Raw genomic sequence first — 24551 nt, 5'->3', positions numbered from 1 at the left:
GGTTTATCCCACCTGAGTTCAATTTCTTTAGCCACACCCAGGCCTGCCGTACCTTTACAATCAAGTAATTACTTTAATAGGACCTGCCTGACAAAGTAAAGTAGAAAGAAGAAAGAAGAATTACTAGGAATGCACTATTTACTTTTTTTAGACTCAGGGTTGTGGAGCAGAATTTAAATGATATGATAATACACACTCCAGTAAAGTAGGTGGCGGCACGCACCTAAACGTCGTTTGCAGTCCGCCATTAAATAAGAGAAGCAGTAAAAGTAGACCAAAAGATCCTCAAAAGCTAGCCATCATGCCGAGATGATGAGAAACAAATGAGAAAGAAAGTAATTGAGATCTATCAGTCTGGAAAGGTATAAAGCCATTTCTAAAGCTTTGGGACTTCAGGGAACCACAGTGAGAACCATTATCCACAAATGGCAAAAATGACCTGCATGGCAGAGTTCCAAGATGAAAAATGCTGCTGAGCAAAAACAACATAAAGGCTCGTCTCAGTTTTGCCAGAAAACATTTTGATGATCCCCAAGACTTCTAGGAAAATACTCTGTGGACTGACAAGACAAAAGTTTAACTTTTTGGAAGATGTGTTACATTACGCCTGGTGTAAAACTAACACCGCATTTCAGAAAAAGAACATCATACCAACAGTAAAATATGGTGGTGGTAGTGTGATGGTCTGGGGCTGTTTTGCTGCTTCATGACCTGGAAGACTTGCTGTGAAACATGAAATCTGCTGTCTAGCAAAAAATCCTAAAGGACAATGTCCGGCCATCTGTTCGTGACCTCAAGCTGAAGCGAACTTGGGTTTTGCAGCAGGATAACGATCCAAAACACACCAGAAAGTCCACCTCTGAATGGCTGACTGCAAAAAAAAAATGACTTTCTTAATTAGTACTTTTGTCTTGTTCTCAGTAAACATAACTAAAAATTCTTAAATTAAGATGTATTTTCTTGATGAGCAAAATGACAAATAAATCTAGTTTTTAGACAAAAAATATAAAAAGTAAATTGGTGATTAAAACAAGCAAAAAATCTACTAATGAAATAAGACACATTTTCTTGAAATAAGTTTACTTTTTTCATAAACACTTAATTCAAGAAATTTTTTCTTATTCCATTGGCAGATGTTTTTTTTTTTTGAGAGAAGGCGGTCGCATGTGGCTGTTCGAAAAACTTTCAACCACATATGCATTTACACTACAAAAGCAATTCGATCGAAAGGGTTTTCGACTACCTCTGAGGGGCTGTTTACACTTGGTATTAAGATGTGTTTTCATCAATCGGATCACAAGTGGAGGAGAGAGAAACATTACGTTTACACCTGGTATTTAAATCCGTCTCTTTTGTCCACTTTCGACCGCTTCTGTCCTGAATACTGTGAGGGGACGGTCCGTGAGACGGTGGACGAGTCTCTCTGCTGTCATTCAAACGCGAGCGGGAGTAATTATGAATTTATATGGACGCAAACTAATATTATGTCGGAGTCCACTGCTTGTTTAGCAAGTAAACATGCTGCACAGAGTTTTGTACGTGTGTATGTAAGAGCTTTCTCTGAATTTTCAGCGCAATTGATGAAATAGGATCGCGCAACTTTCACGCTTTCAAAACGAAACTACAGAGAACACCCGGAGTAGTTTTATCAATGAAAGGCTAAAAATAGCGCTGTTCACCATATGTTCACGCCAGAAGTAAAAAAAGACGTAAAATTTGTGTTTAATACCTCAGATTAGATAAATGGGCGGAGAGAAGGCGGTCGCGTGTGGCTGTTCGAACACATTCAACCACATTGCGTTCCGCAACTCCAAAGCGATCCGATCGAAAGTGATTTCGACTACCTCTGGATGTGGTTGAAAGTGGTCGAAAGTGGACGCGTTCAAAACGTTTTGAACATCGTTTACACCTGGCATTAACGTCGTCCACTTGTGATCCGATCGACGAAAACGCATGTTAATGCCAAGTGTAAACAGCCTCTGAATGTGGTTGAAAGTGGTCGAAAGTGGACAATCCATTTGTGATCTGATCAATGAAAACGCAAGTTAATGCCAAGTGTAAACAGCCTCTTTGGGATTAACTTTAAACTTACATTTGAGGATAAAAAAATTGCACAATTAAATGTGTGGCTAAATGATCAGAAACAGACACCCTACGGTTGATGGTGCTATTCAAATACATTTATTATAACGTCTTAACAGATTGAATTTGACAGCTCAGTGTCATGTTATGTTGGCTTTAAATCATCAAGTCTGTGATACCCTCCCTATCCTACAGTACATACAAAGACACATTTTTCAAAATACACACAATAGAGGCTGATCACTGAATGAATGAACAGACATCGACATATCTTATTTATTATACCAAAATATCTGAGCTTCCCAATATATCCTGCCACACTGCTCCGTTAATCAATAAAATTGATTTTGAAAAATGTTTTTATTTTGAAAATGCCCTTTAGATTACCAATGTATGTATAGTGATGTATGATACAAAACAAAAATTCCTTGCAAAATCCTTCGTTTTTTAACATTGTTGCTGTTTACACTGACAACATAAATTGCAGATGAAGGTTAAATACATGTTTAAATTTGAATCTAAGATTTGTTAATCACTGTTTAAATTGAAGTGCAACAAAATTAATATAATTAAACTGAGATCAACAAACCAGAGATTAGCTATAAACTCTACTTAATTTACTCCTTGTAGGTGTAACCCACCACTTGTCTTGTCTGTACAGTATTTCTCTGACAATAGTTTTAGGTTCTGTGTTAGTCAGTATATTTTGAGAAACATTACATTTGGATGATGTATTTTTATTTACTGTAGTACAGCACATTTTTCAAGCTGTTGAACCGAAGACTTTGATTTATAGTGAGACTAATAGAGTACTATTTTGAACACTGAACTTTCCTAAAGTGTGTCATTATCTCAGTCTATGTAGGACATCAGATCAGACGTTGTTTCTGAACTCTCTGATGGAGGCTGGTTAGAGTGCTCTCCATCAGGTTTGATCAAATATCCTCTCGCCTCTCTCAGGGTCTGAAGTTGCTGCGCAAGTCTCCTCCTCTGGGCTTTCAGAACCTGACATCTGTGAATGAGACACACACCAGGTAAACACACACCTTACAATTCAAGCCCTCATCCGAGCTGTTAAAATGATGCATCTCTCAACTTCAGCTTCAAAGGATTCAAGGATAATTACTGTTGGTATTTCTGACTCACAGGCCTGTTACACGCACTTCAGTCAGAGAATAAAAAACTGCAATAAACTTTGCAAAAAAGTCTTTCTTGCAGTTTTTCAGAGCAGATTCAAAGTCATACAATTATTTGGCACATTTAAAATCCTTGAATGTCTTTGTATGATGTCATAAAATCAAACCACAGGGCATCTTGGTTGTATTATCAATAGTTAATGTGATGAACTATACTTTTGTGTACTTTACATTAGAGTTGTGCCCAGTGGTTAAATTGGCTTTTGTAGGGAGGGGGAGCCCTTATTTACGGTAAATAGTCATCATTCAAAATCACGCCGTAAAATTACTTAATGTGTTATACGCTCTTTTTCCAGTATTAATGTGTAAGGTAAGGTTGAGTAGTTATTCAAACAAAGATAAATACTTTACAATTCACTTACAAGTTTCAGCTTTAAAGCTGTGCGAGAAGCTGAACTTTAAATTATGCTAATCTATATATGAGTCTGACACCCTATATGCATTTGTTGCACATGTTAGTATGCACAATTGATCAAACTTTGAAAGAAGGCATAAGCCTCAACCTCCTTGACTAATTCTAAGCATAAGATAACCCAAAAGATTAAATTAACAAGAAAAACGACATACTGAATCAGCATCAATATGTCTTATAAGCCATATAGATAAGCTGGTCAGCAGTTAGTTAAACAATCACTATAGTTAGGTTGTAATTGATTTGTATAATCAAAACACATTATTTTATTAAACTATACAATAAGTTCACTGTTATCTTTTAACATATTGTAATGAGATGAGTGATATGGCTATACATACTTTAATCATTTGTTTCTAGACTTCTATTAAGTTTTCTCGACGTGTGCACCACTCTTACCTCTCTATCTCTCATCTCTACAATGTCTAATATCATCCTGTGAGAATGCGCATTCTTGAGGATCTGAGTGAGACGCGGGGCTGCGTACCAGTGATGCGCGGGTCAATGTATAAACAACCGGCACCCGCCCGCAATTTGGACCGCAAAAAGGACGTCTGTGATTTTGGCCGATTCGGACGGAATAAAAATTATCATGCTATTCCTGAGATAGGAGCGTCTGTTTCATGCGTTTTGGCGTTGCAGAAGATCACGTGCTTTGGATATGCGTGTTTGCAGCCTAATGTTTGATATTTTGCTTTAACTGTAAAATTATTAGCCTAAAGAACATTTAATTTATTAATTTAATTTTAACAAATCAAAATAACTTATACAAATCATATAAAGTAGCCTACGTGTTTTATATAACTGGCTGCTTATAAAAAAACCCAAAGAAATTAAGAAATAATGATTAATAACAATTTATTATCTTTATTAATTAACATTACCATTCCAGAGTGAAACAAAATGGTTGAGTTCATACCTTATAACATTACTGATATTACAGTGTTTAGTCTTGATATGATATTCAGCTCGTCTTGATTTAATTATTTTATTCCGCCAAAAAAACATCCATATCTGAATGAATGGGACGTTGGCCAAAACACCAAAAGAACCGCGTTTTCAAAAGATATTGCGTGCAGACACAGATATTTGCATCCGGGCGGGATTACATTTATCAAAAGACCTCTGAGTTTGGCGAAAAACAGTAAGTAAATTGCTGTGGAATTTTTACAGAGGTTGCAGAGAAAAACACAGACATGGCCGATTCGGACGGGATTAAAATCACAGTGGACCTCTGAGACGCATGATTTTCTCAGAGGTCCCCCTGTAAAACTAATCCCGTCCAAAATTACAAAGGTTTAAATGGCATCTTTATATTAAACGACCCGACCGACCGCGACCCGAATGTCATTACAAATATTAGGCCCGGCCCAATTTAGCCCCTGTTGCTGAAGGAGACGGAGCTGAGCTCCGGCAGGGTGTGTTGTGGACCTGAGGAGGCGGAGCTGCGCTCCGGTGAGCTCCGGCCCAATTTAACCACTGGTTGTGCCGATAATATTGCATTGCGTGCTTTTCCTCGCATTAGAGGGTTTGTGGGCTTCACTTTGCGCGAGATAGCTTGTAACGTGCGTGGATTCCTTCTCGCACGCACCTGGACTTGTGTGTCTTGCACCTGAACGTACGCGGGAGGGACTTCTTCTAGCACTTCTTCGAGTTTGTAATACGCACGGTTCTGACATTTCCTTGCACTAGAGAGGTGTTTAGGCACACAGGGGTTTAAACCAGCGAGTTTGTTGTTTCCGCTCTTTGGCACGCAGGAAATTTCAGAGCGCCTGGGCTTAAAGACGCACTCGGATTAAGGGGATCAGTTTTAAGAAGGTTGCGGTCATGACAGCGTTGCCCTTAAAGTAAATCAGCTTTTTTTGTCCAACAATCAAGTGGCTTGTTATAAATGAGTAAAAATGAACAAATAAATAAATGAGTAAACTACGTATATCTGTTATCTCATAGGCTGATGATAGGACAATCTCAAAATGGGCATATCGCCCAAGACAACATCCACCAAATAATACCTTGCAAGATGTTTAGAAGTAAAATTCATAATAAGTGTTGCATAAAAGGGGGTAATGTATATTTCAACCGGTTAGTAGTTGGTCTTTGCGATGACCGTCAAATGACTTGCATGATTACGAATGACTAGAAGAGTCGTTGAAATTCATAGACTAGGTATGGGAATCCTGTTTTGCAGACCGTTTTTAATTTTCTGGAAAACACTTTACTAGAGTAGATAAAAGGGATTTGGTGGTCCCATTTTAATCCCCCCCTTCACTCCTGAAGCCTGGTGATACAATTCTACATCAGCATGATTAAGCTTCTGATTAATTCCCTGCTCTTGATTGGTCCCTGATTGTTTTCATTTTCTCTGAATGAAACAATATCTGCAATATAAACACGAGGGCTCTTTTTTAATATGCTAATCGGGTAAGAGTGTGAGGGTGTATTGGCGTTGCTTATCTGTGTATTTGTTTCAGGTACCGTGGCTGGTTAGTAAGGAGGATGTGTTGTTTGGTGTTTGTTTGGGGTCGTGATGTTCACCCAAGCCCTGCTGGAGACAGACGGCACAATGTCCACATCAGCGAGAGGTGCATTTACTCGTTCTTTTTACTGATTAAAAGAGAGAGAGAGAGATGTTTTCAAGGCATCTTATGTTCCTCTCACATGAAGATCCCATTGAGATTTTCATTCAGATTCATTTCTCCTTTGTTAAAGGGATGGTTCATCCAAAAATGAAATTTCATCATCTTTTATGTTCAATAGAATAAAGAAAGTATTTGTTTTTCTACTATGGGTACCGTCAACACTGTATTTAATCATTATCATAATGATCAATTGAATAATCCAATTTAATTAAAGCCGTAGCACGTATATAACTTCTTATAGTCCAGAACAGCATTTTTTTTTTCTCTTAAGACATTTGCTTTGTTGTGTATGCGATGATCCATCCATCACACAATATCCCCTTTGTTTGCGCTGCGGTCTCTTGTCCTGTGACTTGTTTATGTTTTATTTAGAGTGAAGCAGGCTCTGCTAACCACAGGCACCCCAAAAGAGACAAGGACAACAGAACTGGTGATGTCTGATGTCACAGGTCATTTTGGGAGACTACTGGACCTCACAGAGACCTTCATCTCCCCCACCCTTCTCAGGTTCAAACATAGCTTACTCATCTTATGTCCTTATGAACTTCTTAAAGTTCCTTTGAAGTCAAAAGGTGTCAAAAATGCTTACTGTATGTGTTAGGCCAGCTGACAGACTTTAGGATTTTAGGTATAATTAAGTACTATTTAGGAAATTGAGTATAATTTATGTTCAGATATGTGGGTAGTTATTATTAAATGTCATGCAGTGTGACATGCTACTGAATAACTCATCTAAGACTAATTTAAACCCTTTGAAAAAATTACATTAGACGTTATGTGAACTAAATAATTGAACTGAACTCATATTGAACTCTATGTGCACTTTAAAAATTCATTTGTTATTCCATGCTTTCATTAAAGTGAACTGCAAAAGTTTAAAATTTTATTTAATGTGCAGTATAAAGTCAACCCTGTTTTGATATTTCTCAAAAATTCCAGTTAGAGATTCTTCTAGACCTTTAATCCTAAATAAACTTTAAGCGAGGCACACACAAAGTTTTATAATAGCATCAAAACAACTCTAATCCAGCATTCTGTTCATTCTGAACCAGAGACTCACATTTTAACTTAAACTTAACGTTTTAAAATGATTATTTATAATCACTGGTATTTTCTTCAGGAAATTGAAATGTGCTTTAAGTAGTTTAAATCTACTTGAAATATTATTGGTTGTCCTCATTTATACTTAAAATTAACAACCTTGTGAGATTCAAAATCGAATTTAATGCAGAATTGAATAATGACTTTAAGAATGTAACACAAAGAACGTTATCTTAAAAATTACTAAGAAATATGTGATATTCTGAATTATTTCCAGGTCACTAATCAGATAAGGAAATATGTCACATAGGCCATGTTAAATCCTTTGTTCAAAAGGTCAAATTTCTTTGCTTTCATTGAAGCACACAGGGTGCTCTTTGGAAGATTTAAATCATGCTGAGAGTATACAGTATGGACCATCAGGTTTTGCATAAACTTGCATTCATGCCTGCTTGAGTGCATAATGTCATTAAAGCAAATGGGTCATATATACCTAACATATATCTTAATAACACTACTTAAAATGCATTAGATGGTTTGAGTTTCTAAAGTCCCCCTGTAGTTGATAATTGTGTCACTTAAAACTAAGGGTGTCATGATTTCGATTTTAAATCAATCGAAATGAAGTCACAACCTCGAACTTCAAATAAAAAATGGGATCGTCGATGCTGCCACGCCCCCATGTCACGTCCGGTCGGCTTGCCAAGCGGGGAAAACCCCTCAAATATTTATATTTTAAACACGAGGGATGTATTGCTACAACTCCTTGAAATGCATATTATAAACGGGATTACTACCTACTGATCTGCACGTGCGTAAGAATGAGGGCCAAAATGCAGCGGATTATATTTTAAACAAAAGGGATAGTTTGCCTCAGCTCGCATGAAACGCATAAAACTGAACAAATACGTAAGGATTACTACTTTAGTTTATGTTTAGACTTCGGACAGATGCGAGAGCGCATGCACGTGAGACAGAGAGAAGCGCAGCTGCTTATGACCCGCTGGTTTTATTTCAGATGCTAGTCCAAGACGTGCGCATTAAGTCCATGTGCATGCAAAAAGGAATCCTCTCTACAAGTTCTCTCACGTAAAGTGAAGTCCAAAAACCCCCATGCGAGGAAAATCACGCAATGTGTATGTTAATGTGTAACTATAATAATAATAATAATAAATATTAATGGCATAGCATTTTTTTCTTTCAAAAAAAAAAGGTAAATATCGAGAATCGAATCGAATCGAACCGTGTCCTTAGAATCGAAAATGTAATCGAATCGAGGATTTGGAGAATCGTGACACCCCTACTTAAAACACATCTTTGAGCATCTTAATAGCATATGTAAAAGTTTTCTTGTGATAATAATTTCCCAATGCTTTAAAACAGCTTGAATGTAACTCTACACCCTTGCCCCATTTAGTATAAGCGGATCTATGAATATGCTAATTAGTCCCCGCCTCAACTGTTTCGCACCACCTTGGACCATAGATAAATATGTAAATAGATGCTACATACGGTAGCACCTATTGTCCGATTCATGATTTTACATTTCCTTTGGTGTGTAAGTGTGTATTAGTACATGTTAACGAGGTACATACCTCAAAGCAAACGATGACGCGAGTTAACGTCTCCAATGTAAATCTCTTTTCTTTGACTACAACAAACGCAAGGATTGTAGGCAACAGTTTATATCCTGGTATTGGTGATGTAGACAAGACCGACATTATCATAATTCCTCCCGCTTCGGACTCACAGCCTGTAAGTTAACTCCTGTCAGCATTGCATTGTGAGCGAATCTTTCAAACATGGTAAAGAGTGTCACATTTCCAGCTGACGTCAGAGGTATTCAGACGAATCACAACGTACAGATTAACTGGCCAATCAGAACTTTTCAAATCGATGAGCTTTGTACAAAATCAGAGCATTTGCAGTATTTATCGCTACTCCAGAAAGCAGTATATCTGGAGCTATGGTATGTGGAAAAGAACGTGTTTTTTTATCCATAAACCAAGCGAACACATTGTATTATACCAAATACACAAAATAACTTTATTTTTTTTTTAAATAAAATAGGTGCACTTTAATATGCTACTGTATAATAAGTAGGTATTTTGAGCTAAAACATCACACAGTACAGACACAGAAGAAGTAAAGAAGTCGTCTTTTAAATTGGGGCACAATAGGTGACCTTTAAGAAAGTCACAGTTTTTTTAATTTATAATAAAAAACATTGGATTGTAATATTTATGATTGTTTTCTACTTTTTCTCAGTTGACATTTACAAAGTTCATATATGGGTAGTTGGCACAAAATGATAAATTGCTCCTACTTGTAAAATAAATTCATAAAAATGACATGTATAATAATTCTACATATAAAATATGCATATTTATTATACACATAATGATTATACATATATAATAATTAGTTCTCATATATTTGCTAACCTCTAACGAATCACTTTACTGTTTTCCTCACTGCAAGTCACTTTGAATAAAACCATCAAATACCTAAATGTAAATATTACTTCATCACCCTTTTATTTTTTATTTAATTCCTCACCAAACTGTCTTTCTTTCTTTCTCAGGCTGGTTAGCTGGCTGATGCTAAAGGTCTTTAGTTTGATGTTCTGTAGTGTCCAAGTGAACCTCAACCAGCTGTCTGCTTTACACCGCGCCACCCGACTGGTAATACACATCAAGCTGTTTTCTCTTTTCCCTGTTTTGCTCTCTCACCCTACATTGATTACCCTTCATTAATCACCCTCTGTCTCTCATCCGCTGTCTCTCACTCTATATTGATTACCCTCTATTGATCACCCACAGTCTCTTAACCTATATTTATCACCCTCCGTCTCTCACCCTTTTTCAACCAAGTGTGTCTCAATGGCTGTCTCTCATTCTCTATTTATCACCCAGTCTCTATCACCCTGGATCACCCTCCTTTATGATTCTGTTTTATCTTTTCATCCCTCTTGTTTTTCCCCTTTGTTCTCATTTCGTTTCACTGTATTTTTCATGAAATTTGCGTGATTTTTTGGACACCAACTCAATTATTGATGATTTACGCTCTGCACATCAAGCTAAAGGCCGCTTTAGGTCAGATTAGTCTTTTTTTGTGTCGTTTTCTCTCCCCTTTCTTTTATCCACCCTGTTTAGACATTTATTTTTATTGCAGTCAGCTTTTCCACCCCAGGGTTTTGGTCACACATAACCCTTTATATAAGCACACTTTGATAGGCTTTTTGTAGCATTTGATGTTTTTGTTGGTGTGTGGAATTTCTCCGTTTAGGGCAAGTGGGTTACGAAACAAAACAGCAGAAAACAGATTTTCTGTCTTTATAGGTGCATCCCATTTGCAGTCTGATTTTATAACAATGTGAACTTGCATCTCTGTGGCCTCAGTTTACGTGGATCACTGGTAAAAATATCGAGCTCACCTGTAGATCAAATACTCGCCGCCCACCTGAGCGGCCCTGATACGCTCCAGGATCACACAATTCAGCTGCACACTCAACAAATCAATACATGTACTGCAAAAAAACTTACAGTTGGTGTCATTATCTTTCCCTTTGTTTCTAGTAAAACATCTAAACGTCCTTAAAGGTGCAGTGTGTACATTTTAGAAGGATCTTTTGACAGCAATGCAATATAATATAGATAGCTATGTGTTCAATGGTGTATAACCTTACCAAATGAACTGTGTTGTTTTTATTACCTTAGAATGAGGATGTTAACACCATTGAAACAAAACAACAGTGCACACTTGAAAATGACCCAGTTTTTGATTAATGCAATGCAGTGTCTTCTTTTTTTATGTGTGTGTGCGTAGGAAATTCCACTCGTCTACGTATGTGTTCGACAGAGCGCCATCGATCACGCTTTAATTTGTTTGACTCTTTTCTGCCACAACTTGAGGGTTCCCTACACCCTTTACCCTGCCCAAATCCGGCCAACCTGGTTACGGTAAGCATGCATGGACTCAAATCCAACTCAAGACACTACATGGTATACTGCAAATCTTTTTATTTACAGTTTATTTCCCTACCCGCTGTTGACATTAAGAAAAACACTTTCAGTCATTAAATTTGTTCTTTACGTGCGGACACAGCAGTTTTCAAAGCAATAGTATGCATCACTGCTCAGCCTGTTATTCAGCCAGCAGAAACAGCTGAACACATTTAACAGAGCGTGTAAAAGTTTGGTAAGTAATAAAACATACAATTCTTAAACAATCGTTGTATCAAGTGCTGAAAACAGCAGTCGGTCACGGTGGGTGGGGTTTTAGGGGGTAGTTTACTCCCGCATGATACGGAAGACTTACTGTAGAAGCTTGTGATTCGTTTGCAAGGTTACCACAATAATGACTTCATAGCTGTTTATACAAATTGCTTGTGCAGTGATTGTTAATGTATTAATGAGATGCATTAGGCTTATAGTGTTAGAATCCAGTTAAAAAACAAATCACATGCGCAGGGCGCACATGAATGCAAATGTGTGCATTATCTAGAACGGCTTTTGAGGCAATAAATATTTATTTTCTTGTGCTGAGAAAAGCAATTTACGGCTATTTCAGTTATGTAAAGGACATGCATGTTTCCTTTTTGACAAAAAGAGCTGTTGATCACAGAGAACAAACATTCTTGTTCTGATAAAGACTGAATGCACTGTAAGTTGCTTTGGATAAAAGCATCTGTCAAATGGTGAAAACGTTATGAAATCACAGCCATGAGCCGTTTAACACTCATGCTGATAATTGTACTGGATTGTGATAAGCTGACACAAGGTTAGCCAATCATTAAAGAGCTCATTTACATACAGAAATCTTCAAGGTGCAGTAGTAAAAATAGCCTGCGTACAGAGAAAAATGAAAGGTCATGTAACATGAAATTATTTATTGGTTCACTGAAAATTGATCACCATTGTAAGTGCAATTCAGAAAATAAAATATGTAAGGAATTGACGACGGGCCGTTGAATAATTAGAAAAGTAATGCACACTCGCATTATTTTTCAATAATTCAACGGCCCGGAGTCTATTATTTGGCTTATACTACCACACCTCAAGACATCGATCACACGATATATTTAAAGGGATTTGTTCGGTTTTTGTACTAAAATCGCTACTGTGAGTAGGATTGTTTCTTCCGTGTCTCATCCAACGGCTCTTTTGCTTATTCCAAAAAGTCGTTTTAAAGCTGGCAATGGAGGCTTGAGTCGTTGGTAGCATTCTAATGCAGTTATAAATGAAGTGATTGGAGAGGGGGAGAGAGAGAGAGAGAGAGAGAAAGGGCGAGCGAGAGAGAGAGAGAGCTGTTTTGCGTCTCTAAACAGCGCTGTCATTTCCTTGGAAAATCGTCTGTCATGTTGTTTTTGTTAGTCTAGTATTACAGTTAACTATGTGAAGTGATATGGAACTGTAATGCGGTCAAGAGAGCAGCCTGGAACTACATTCGCCGTGCGTTACCCAGAAAATAATTGCACACCTCAGAACGTTCATCAGCCAATCAGATTCAAGCATTCAGCGGACCCGTAGGATTAGTTAGGAATAATTGACAACGGGCCATTGAATTATTTGAAAAAAATGCTAAGCAGATTGCAGAATAACTGCATGTGTGCAAAGTCAATTATTTCACGGTAACAAGAAACATTGCTCTGGTGGTTATTTTAAGTTATAACCACTGATCTATATAAATGACTGGATTGCGCATGACGTCACAACTGTGATGCCACCGCGCCGCCATGTTGGTATACCCAAACATTCTATTAAATCAATGGACGCGACATGTACATATTATTTACTGAAAGTTGTACATTTGAGTTTTTAATCAGTTATTATACATTCATCTTCATAACAGTATCAGATCAGCAGACAGACCGCAGCATATTTAGTATTAATGACAATAAACGTGCTCATTCTGAAATCTAAATAAATAATCATACTTTGTACCGTATGTGCATGCAATAAATTGCTGGTTTTATGTTATCTAAACTTACAAGTTACCTAAACTTAATTAGAGAAATAACGCTGACCGTGTAGCTGAATGTCAAAAAAAACTTTATTTATACCTGTGTCATTAACAGAACGCAGCAGACACTCACTTTAACGTTTTTTTATAAGTCTGCCCGATTAAAACATAAACATTGCAAATAACACCAGAATTAACAGTTAATTTACGTACTAGAGTTGGGTCCGAGTCCACCTTTGTCGAGTACGAGTCAAGACCAAGTCTTTAAACTTCAAGTCCGAGTCTAAGTTCGAGTCCAAAAGGGTCCGAGTTGGACTCAAGTCCGAGTTCTTAAAGGCCGAATCCAAGTCGAGTCCGCCCGAGTCCAGAAAGTAATTAAATTGAAAAAAGATACAAATTTGTATTGTAAATGGTTACTTTCTATTAATACTTTAACCCGTCAACCTATTTAACCAATGGCAATATAAAAATGTAATAAAAATATCTCTATTGGATCTTGTCATTGCCATTGAACATTATTATTCTATGTCAACTTGTTTCCTATCAAAACGGATTTCAAAGAAAAGAAAGGGATATAAAGGTAATGTCTTGCAAATAAATTCTCTATGATTTTCGTAAGCAAAACAAATTATTGCTGACTTTGAGGACATCGTGCTAGCCACGCATTGATGTGTGTGTTTGTCTGCACGTATGATGCGACAATACACAACGCCCGGACGGAAGTTCATTGCAAAAAACAATGCTGTTAAATTATTTTGGTCAAAGCTGTGAGTGATAAGCACGCGAGACGGCAGAAAGTTGCGTTGGTTATTTCTGTGTCAATGATCACATTTTCGGGAGTGAGTCTTGTTCCGTACAGACATGAAACGAACATTTAGGGAATTCACTCCCCCATTTAAATGCGGTTGTCACTCGCGAAATTTTGCAGTGTGTACGAGATGAGACATTAATTAATTTCTCATCTCAAGTTCATGCTGTTTTTAATGTTGCACTTGACATGGACTCAACTGTACTCGGGATATTTTCCGAGTCCAAAATGCCCAAGTCCGTGACAAGTCCGAGTTCATTCAAAATTGGACTCGAGTCCGGACTCGAGTCCGAGTCCAAGTTCGAGTACCCCAACTCTATTACGTACACATATCCTAAAAATAATCTTGCGTGACTGATACGCTGTAAAGCGGGTGAATTTAAAACATGATTTTGAATGGAAGTCAATGACGCTCTCTGCCGGTTGGGTATACCAAGATGGCGGCTCGAACTCTGCGCTGGCTTCACCTCACGCAGTTACGTTAAGTGTTCTATGCGCAATCCAGTCATTTATATAGATCAGTGGTTATAACACAGGCCTGTTAAACGCTTTGTTCTGATTGGTTGATAAATGTTCCACGTGTGTTGATTTTTTTCTGTTAACGCACACCTAATCTGTCAAATGTCTTAAAGGAGTAGTCCACTTTAAAGTTGGGGTCCATTGATTTTTTTATAGAAGGAAAAAAAATACTATGGTAAGTCAATGGGCCCCATCTATAAAGTGGACTACTCCTTTAAATTAACCATCAGAGCAATGTTTGTGTTAATTGTATAAGCAGAATAACTAACTCCGGTCCGAATTATTTGAAAATAATGCACACCTACTTCGCTTTATTTCGCATTACCACATTGGCTGTGTATTATTTTTGAAGAATTAAGCGGCCTGTCATCAATTATTCCTTACACAGTTGACACGTTAGGTGTGCGTTTATTGAAAAATTATGCATACCTGTGGGCCATTTCTCAACCAATCAGTATAAAGAATTTAACAGCCCCATGGTGTAAGATACAAAAGTATAGAATATTGCCCTGCTTAAAGGGATAGCTTATCCAAAAATGAACTTTTATTGTTAATTCGTTCAAACTGAGTAAATTAACAGCAATGAAGTATCCCTTTAGGTCTCATACATATTTAAATTGTTGGATTAACAATAATGTACTGTTTGTCAAAGTTAATAAAAGTACATTTCGACTTTTTCTCAGGTCCATTCTTCAGAGGCTGGGCGTCATCCTGCTCCCAGAAGATACAAGCTCAGAGCAGGATGCTGAGATGGACAGCCTTTATTCTCCAGTCATGACCTCTGTAAGCTCCCGCAGCAAGTTTGCTATTCTGCTCGAATTTTTCACCAAAGGACAAGAAAGACACTGTTGCCTCAGGCGCTGTGCTGCTGTATCCCAATTCTTGAGACCTTACTTTGTTTGCACATCCTTGTGGAGGTATTGGTTTTAGCTAGGCCATCTCAAGAATGAGTCACCTTTGTTTTTAGGGTGGGTGAACCGCATTAGTAACCTGCAACTGATGGACATTGCGGTTCCCATGGCGATGGGCATCTGCAGACTGCAGATGTTTCTGGGGGAGGTAGTGTGTGCCTCTGAACCCATCTGAATAAACGTCTAGGCCTGCAGATTTACCATCAGATTTATACCGTTATGAGAATGTCTATGAGGATTGTCTTATTAGCAGTTTAACTTTGAGATATGAGCAGGATTTTCAATCCTGTAAACGATTCTCACAGGATTTGGTATAATCTATGGCGCGTTAATTGCAAGGATGTCTGATGTGTTAATATTAAAGGGTTTGATAAGATATGTGCTCATGTGCAGCCTCTGGATGTAACAGAGGAGATAATCTGTCAAGCCTGGCTTATCGCACTTCTCTGGATGGATTTGAGAGAGATTTGTGCGTGAGTGAGGGAGAGTTAAAGCGATAGTTCAACATGAAAAAGTTTTGTCATCATGTCCTCATTCTAATAGCTCTCAGATCACTTTCAGGTATGGTGCTTAAAGTCCCCCTGTGGTGAAAATCAGGTTTTTATCATTGTTTATATATCTATAATTTTTTTATCCTCATGTTGTTTTAAACCATTTATCACAATGCTTCCATAATATTCGTTTTCCTACTATGGAAGTCCGTGGTTAAAATCAGCTGTGTGCTTACCATCATTTATCAAAATATCTTTTTTTGTGTTCATCAGAAAAAAATAATTCACACAGGTCTAGAACAACATGAGGATAAGAAAATTATTTCATTTTTGGGTGAACTATCCCTTTAAGACAAACCATGTGCAAATACTGTACATAGCATTATTCAACACTATTGTGCAGTATTTTTGCCATATAATTGCTGTTTTTCAAAGACTGTGGTTTGAAATCACCTTTGTTTCCTACGTAAAAAACATGTAACCAATCACATCAAGTTGAAAAAGTGGATCAGTAGTACGAGCCATAGTGAATGCTACATAGACTTTGTGCTGAAACGCTGCCGTGCTGCTTCAGCTTTGCTTTTGCAGCGCGAGCAAGCGCTGCTCACACGTGCAGTGTGAATGATCTAACCTGTTAAAATCAGTGCAAAAAATACATGCTGTAAACAAGAAACTCATGTATGCATTGTTAAATCAGCCTTAGTAGCTGTGTCTGGAACTGCGCAATGCCACGTCTATGTACATTTATATCTATGGTCTGAGCTGGTGCGATTGAGTGGAGGCAGGGACTAATTTGCATATTCACATAATATGGTTCAAGTGGTGTTGATTAAGGAGGGACAGGGACTCATTACTATGGATCTGCGCATTAGAGGTGGGCGATAAACCGGTAGATATGATACATTTGTCAACCAGTAGATATTAAGGACTGTCGTCTCTATTGAGGTTACGCGCCCAAGTCACGTTGCTGTGCACACGGTCGCAAAAACGTATAATTTTTGTACACATATTTAAACACCACAGCTTATAGGTGATTATAAGCCTTTGAAATACAAACAACAGTGCTAGGCATGCGCTGTTTTTGTGTGAGAGGAGCGCGTAAGTCAAGCATCCGTTGCTCATTAGGCTAGTGAGCATTTTTGCCGCTTTATTGGCCTTAAATACATATATGCGTCAAAATTCCCGTTTTTGCTAATATCCTCATAAACATGACCATTATTAAGAGAAAGTAAACAGCTAAAAGAGAAAACGCACGTGTAACAGTAGATTGGATCCGGACTTTGGTCTTAAAGGAGACCATGTTTTTGTGAAAATCTCTCACTGCTCTTGATTAAATCACTTTTCTACCTTTAATAAGATATATAGACCTTTTACGTGTATCACAGTTACGTCACTGCAAGCTGCGTGCACAATGTGGTGGCAGAAAACCAGTGGAAATGAATTAGACACAAGCGAAACTCACAAGAAAATTTCTTGTTGTGCTGTTGATTGTCAAAATAGGAATACCAAAAAAGATGGCCTTTATTTTTATAGAATACCGTTGTTGAAGACATAATTTGAAGATAATCGTAGGTGTTCTGTTAAAGTCTGTTCCCTATATGTGTTTCTTATAGCGTTTTCATCACGTTACGTTTATAATTTATATAGAAAGATTAAAGATTTGAATGGGTTATACTGAAAAAGCAATAATATCACAATTTATGAAATATTTCATATTTTTTTCAGTTTTCTATTATTTCTTTTTACCTTATATCTCAGCTTGTGTTCTTCCTCTTTGTTCTAAAATTATTATGTTTACATACTTAATAAATATATAGCACACACACACATAATGTAAAGTGTTATTAATATATAAACAGGCCTATGCATATTAATTTGTATGTTAACATAATAGTTTTATAAAACAAAGTTTTAGTTTAAAAAAAACATAGGCGATATAATGTATACAAGGAAGAAATAGAAAACAGGAAAATTATTAAATGATAGTATTGCTTTTATATGTACCTCTGCGATTTATACTGTAAAAAATATTTTTTTTGATTTGCCAATGAAGAACATTACATACATGCACATATATCCGCAGCCAAGCCATTTAAACTTTTAATTTATCTAAAAAAAATCAACGTAACATGATATAAACGCTATAAGAAACATTACACGACATTAAACATAGGGGAAACAGACCTCGACCGAACACTGGATCCATAACATTCACAGTTTAATGCTAAAGCGCTAAAACACCGCTGCTGCAGAGCTGCCACTTTGTGCCACCAGTTGTGCTCCGCCCACAAAAAACGTCATCTCTGTTTGCAAACATGCATGAATTTTGTTTGTTTTTATCTTTTTTTATGCATGTATAAGTTTTTTGTGAGAATTATAAAAACTCAATGGCATTAAATATTTTAACAACATTAAAACCTTATTAAAAGATAAAAATCTACCGTGATTCATATCCTTATTATGATATGAAATGAATTCTATCGTGAAATAAAATTTTGGTCATATCGCCCATCCCTTCCGCGTATACTAAAAGAGGAAAGTTGTAGAGTTACATTCAAGCTAGAAGTAATTATTATCACAGGAAAAATCTTTACATGTTATGTTTTAATGCTCAAAGATGACTTTTAAGGGATAAAATTATCGACTACAGGGGGACTTGACAAATTGATTAGACCGCCTGTCGATTTGTCTCAAAAACAATCCAGCATTGTGAAATGCTTTAATGCAGACTCCTTTTCAGAGAGTTCTTGATGTTTCAGCATTTTTAACAGGAGTGATGAATGTCAAGTTGAATTAGCATTTTTATACCCAAATTTGAACCGCCACATTTAACTTCTCCCACAAAGCTATTGTGTTGCTTTAGCAGAACTAAATATAAATTGCATGTATCATTTAGAGTGCTTTTTTGCCATTTACGTAGCTTGACTGTAGTTGCCCAAGCAGAGAAGATCATTCATACAAGTTTGGAGGGCATTTAATGAGGTGTAGGAATTTACAGTTTTGGTTGAATCGGTCAAAAAGTCCTGACTGAAATTTCGTTTCGCTTGGCTTTTAATGTTTCATGATCTTCCACCTCCGCTCAGATAAAGATTTGAGAGTATCTTTGAGCTGCTGTAATTCAGCATTTTATGATATTCGGTTCCCACCGCGCCTGTCTGTACTCAATTTCATTATTCTGGTTTGTAGAGGCTCAGCTCAATACGAATTGAATTTTGTCCCCTGTCTGTAGGTTTCATCCGAGCTTTACAAAAGTACCATGTATCTACAGAAGTGTCGCTGACTTCCCATTTCGCTCTTGTGATAGCATGTCTCTCTCTCCCTTTAACAGTGTGCTTTCAGTTCAATTTTATAGGATAGATTTTACAGATATTGGAGTTCATTTTATTCTCCGCCTCACATCTCTTCTTCATCATAAAAATGTCGTCTGTCAGCCTCGGTTTTTCCACAGACATCTGATCAGTTTTTTTCTCTTTCCTGTTCTGTCCTGCTCCACAGTTCATTGGCGAGCTGTTACGAGAGGGTGCCAGTCTCAGCCTGGGCGTCTGTGCGAGCGGAGGTCAGAGCGGCCAGTGGCTTGCCCGTGTACGCCAGGCCATCGTCAACGGTCTGGTGCCCGACGTTAGTATCGTGCCAGTGGGCGTTTCTTACGACCGCCAGCCACAGCACTTTTTACGACCAAAGGTGAAGACCTTAATATGATGGACACACACTACAGCAATCTCATAATGACCTCCATCAAGTCTGAGTCACCATCTGCACACAGGGCTATTAAATAAACCAATACCATTACAGATTATGTTCCGATAACAGCTCTCATAAGCACAATGATCATAGCCTTTGTGCTCATTAAGTCTTTCTATGCCAAGTCAGAATATTACTACTGCTTATACTTAAGATTAGGGGTTGTGAACAGATACTTTATCTCATCTTTGTCATGTGATCAGTGCTGGAATGTTTGTCAAGGATTCTTTAGAAGATGTATGATTTTTGGCTGTGTGATGATAAAATGAGTAGGACTTTCATTAGCTGCGTTTTCAGTACCCTTCAAATAGAAACACGGCTATTTGGCATAAACTCCCATGTATCGCAAAACTTTAGTTAGTAGTTTTTCAGGTAAGATCTATTTGGGAGTCAACTTCTCTATGGGGCTGTTTACACTTGGTATTAAGATGCGTTTTCATCGATCGGATCACAAGTGGAGGAGAGAGAAACATTACGTTTACACCTGGTATTTAAATCCGTCTCGTTTGTCCACTTTCGACCGCTTCTGTCCTGAATACTGTGAGGGGGTGGTCTGTGAGACGGTGGGCGAGTCTCTCTACTGTCATTCAAACGCGAGCGGGAGAAATGATGAGTTTATATGGACACAAACTAATATTATGTCAGAGTCCACTGCTTTTGTTGTAAGTAAACATGCTGCACAGTGTTTTGTACATGTATATGTTAGAGCTTTCTCTGAATTTTCAGCTCAATTGATGAAATAGGATCGCGCAACTTTCCCACTCTTGCAAAACGAAACTACGGAGAGACGCTTTCGTTTTATAAATGAAAGGCTAAAAATAGCGCTGTTCACCGTATGTTCACGCCAGAAGTCAGAAAAGACGTAAAACTTGTGTTTATTACCTCAGATTAGAAAAATGGGCGGAGGGAAGGCGGTCGCGTGTGGCTGTTCGAACACATTCAACCACATGTGCGATTACACAAGCAAAAGCAACCTGATCGAAAGGGGTTTCGACTACCTCTGAATGTGGTCGAAAGTGGACGCGTTCAAAACGTTTTGAACACCATTTACACCTGGCATTAACGTCGTCCACTTGTGATCCGATCGAAGAAAACGCATGTTAATGCCAAGTGTAAACAGCCTCTATATGCTTTCGAGTCACTCTCTGAATCATCCTCATATCGGTCTGCGCGGCACAGTATGAGGTCAAACACACGTCACCCGGCTTTCTCGCAGTTTTGTTCATGTGCTCATGTTTCCGCCTGTTGAAAAATAAATGTCACACATGGAAGTAAGCGCAAAGTAACGCATAAAAGTCTCCGCTCGACTAAAGCAGTTGGCAGAGAAACCGTGAAAATAGAAGCTTGTGTTACATTTACAGGTTCAGCAGACATGAGATCTCACAGAAATTTGTGTTATAGTCACAAAATATTAGATTTTGTGTAATTGACACAATTTTCCACTGTTTTTCGTGCCACTGGAACAGGAATGTCTTCTTCGTGTCACTCACCATGAATTTATATAAATAGTTTTTCGTGTCTGTTGCACGACTTTCTTTGTTGTTTAATTTTATATTTTGTTTTCTCATAGTTTTTTCCTATTTTTTACCATTGTATCTTGGGGTTAGAACCATTTTTAGAACTTCAACTCCTAACGAGAATAATTTTAAAGCGGAAGAAAAACATGTATAAACCAATGCATAAAATTATACAGCCTAACGCAAACCCCAAGCGAAAAGATTTAAAAATAGGAAAAAACTATATAAAATGACACGATAAAGAAAGTCATGCCACAGACACGAAAAACTATTTATAGAAATTCACGCTAAGTGACACGAAAAAGACATTCGTGCTCCAGTGGCACACAAAATGGCGGAAAATCGTGTCAATAACACAAATAAATTAATCAAATATTTCGTGACTATAAAACAACTTGCCGTGAGATAGGGTAGGAGATACAACAGTATAGCTTAATACAGATATTACGTCTGCTTTTTTGAACGACTATGTACTATCCACACTATTACTACGCCCCATGATGCTTTGTGCGAATTATAAGCGCGACTTCCGGCGCATACTGTCACTGAACCGGAGCCGGCGTTTTCGATGATGATTACGGTCATAATTTCATGTATGAGCCAGTGTGAGGATGAAATTAAGAAGTGTCCTGATACATCATATGAAGATATTCAATCATTTCATGTTGTTCCTCGACAAGCGCAAATATAAAAGCATAGAGACATACCAGTATCTTTACAGTGGGACAGTCAGTAGAGTATTTAATACATGAAATATACAGAGACTTCTTATATTTAACCTTTTCAGGTGATGGTTTAAAATGTCACAACTGTCCCTGGTGTGAGTTTTTTTTAGACAGCAATTTTTAATCGACTTGTTTGAGTTTTTATGGCGACAAATCATGCTTCACGCGATCCGACAGCAGCAGTAACTTATGCTTCTCATTCAACACATTGTAAGTTATTTAAACAAACCATAATAAACATATTAAATTACATGTTTTTAGTATTGTTTTAGTTTTATGGAAATATTATTATGCAGTAGATAAGACATGAGCTTATGAAGTTATTTGCTTGTTTAAAAAAATTATTTAAAACATAACAAAAGTACACAAAAACACAACACGAACTATTATAAACATTAACTAATAAGCAGTTTATGTCGTATATATTCTGTACTGTAATCTCATTTTTGTAATAATATAGTAGCAGAATAAATAAACAAGCTAAATCAGCATATTTTTATCAGCATAATATTAGTTGTTTTTAAATAATTATTGTATTTAATGTTGACTGTCAGTTTTCATAAAAGGTTTTACTGGATGGATGTGTGGATACAGTCAATAGATGCACGTGCGTCACATTCAGTTCTTGTGCGTGTATTATAGTTAAAACAAATGTTTTGTAGAGATTTACTGCGTTTGTATCATCTATTATGGCAACCCCTATCTGCACAAGTTATGCCGGTCTTTCTGGAAATCATAATACGCATTAAAATGCCAGTCAAAACGGCACACTCGTATCCCTCGTAAAAGGCCTACCATTAGCTGTAGTGGCTCACCGGAAGTTTTACCCATCTGAGCTCAAAGATGGCGGCGCCCACATTTACGTCAGGAATCAGGATAGGCGGTGACGTCACTACCTGCACTGTTATTTTGCAATAATTTTTTGTAGACAAATCTTTAAAGTCCCACTGTGAGCAAAATCATGTTTTTATTGTTGTTTATATATATTTGATGTTCTTAATATGTTTACGACAAGCCATAGGCAAATTAATCATTTAACACTATTGCTGAGTGTTTTCTCCATAAAATTTGAGTCTCATTCCCGCAGATTAACATTAGATTTTTTTACTTTAATAAATAAGTCTTGCAAGTGAAATCATCTGTGCGAGTGTGATCCTATTTTCGAGCAGGAGCTGGCCGTGACACCTTGTTTTCCAACGTCACGTAACTAATTATATCAACACAGTTGAACGGGTGGATTAGAAGTTTAAGATAAAGATATTATGTATAGATGCCTCATAGACTTGGCGCTGAAATGATCACAGCACAGCTGCTCCAGCTCTGCTTCTGTGCTGCTCACACATGCAGGGTGAGTGTTGTTACCTGTTAATATCAGCGCTTAAAGTTCACACGCAGTTCACAAATGCATTGTGTAAAACTGAACTTAGCAGTTATGTGTCTGAAACTGCCAAATGTTGTGTTTTTTAACATTTATATTTATGGCACAAGCTGTGCGATTTAGTAGAGGTGAAAACTAATTTGCATATTCATAGATCTGCGTATACTAAATGAGGCAAAGGTGTAGAGTTACATTCAAGCTGTTTTAAAGCATGAAGAAATTACTGTGATGGTCAAATATTTTATATATATTATTATGATGCTCAAAGATGAGTTTTTAATGATAAAACTATCGACTTTTGGAAGACTTTAATGGAAACACAGCTTCTGATGGTGCAACATGACTCACATCTATCAACCAAAGAATATGACCCAGACATTTTTATGGTTTCCTACATAAAATAATTCAACATAATGTAAGGAACATTCTGTGAAAATATAACCTTGATATCTTTAATATTGACTCTGTTAGGTCATGTAGAAGAATAAAATCAATGATTGAAATAAAACTTTGATGTTCCTAAACCCATAATCAGCTTATGAGACTTTATTATGGATTTCACAGTAGTCACATTAAAAAGTTGCTCAGAAACACCTCAGCAACCGGTTAATAGTTCCCTGGCAACTACCCATAGCACCCAAATACCTGATGTACGTGCTGCATTAAAATATCAAGGTAATTCAACTTTAAAGGGGGCGTTTCACAAGACTTTTTTAAGATGTCAAATAAATCTTTGGTGTCCCCAGAGTGCATATGTGAAGTTTTACCTCAAAATACCCCATAGATAATTTATTGTAGCATTGCCATTTTTTAGGTGTGAGCAAAAATGTGCCGTTTTGGGTGTGTCCTTTAAAATGCAAATTAGTTGATCTCTGCACTAAATGGCAGTGCTGTGGATCGATAGTGCAGATTAAGGGGTGGTATTATCCCCTTCTGACATCACAAGGGAGGCAAATTTTAATGACCTATTTTTTTCACATGCAGAGAATGGTTTACCAAAACTTTCACATTTTCTAAGTTAATAGAAGCACTGGGGACCAAATTATAGCACTTAAACATAGAAAAAAATCAGATTTTCATGACATGTCCCCTATAAAATATTAGTTGACTTAAAAACAATTTACTGT

General features: G+C 37.2%; 1 protein-coding gene across 1 annotated transcript in view; it reads left to right on the top strand.

Moving 5' to 3' along the window:
- gpat2 (glycerol-3-phosphate acyltransferase 2, mitochondrial) overlaps window positions 1-24551 on the top strand; it is a 68265-nt gene that overhangs the window by 11149 nt on the left and 32565 nt on the right. The window contains exons 3-9 of the mRNA XM_065247408.2: window positions 3043-3116; window positions 6162-6272; window positions 6702-6836; window positions 9955-10054; window positions 11199-11332; window positions 15345-15444; window positions 19559-19744. Of these exons, the coding sequence (XP_065103480.1) occupies window positions 3043-3116; window positions 6162-6272; window positions 6702-6836; window positions 9955-10054; window positions 11199-11332; window positions 15345-15444; window positions 19559-19744 (840 nt within the window). The remainder of the gene's footprint in view (window positions 1-3042; window positions 3117-6161; window positions 6273-6701; window positions 6837-9954; window positions 10055-11198; window positions 11333-15344; window positions 15445-19558; window positions 19745-24551) is intronic.

This window comes from Paramisgurnus dabryanus, chromosome 11 (genome assembly GCF_030506205.2).
Source record: "Paramisgurnus dabryanus chromosome 11, PD_genome_1.1, whole genome shotgun sequence".
Lineage (NCBI taxonomy): Eukaryota > Metazoa > Chordata > Actinopteri > Cypriniformes > Cobitidae > Paramisgurnus > Paramisgurnus dabryanus.
This window is presented reverse-complemented; position numbering and strand designations above follow the sequence as displayed.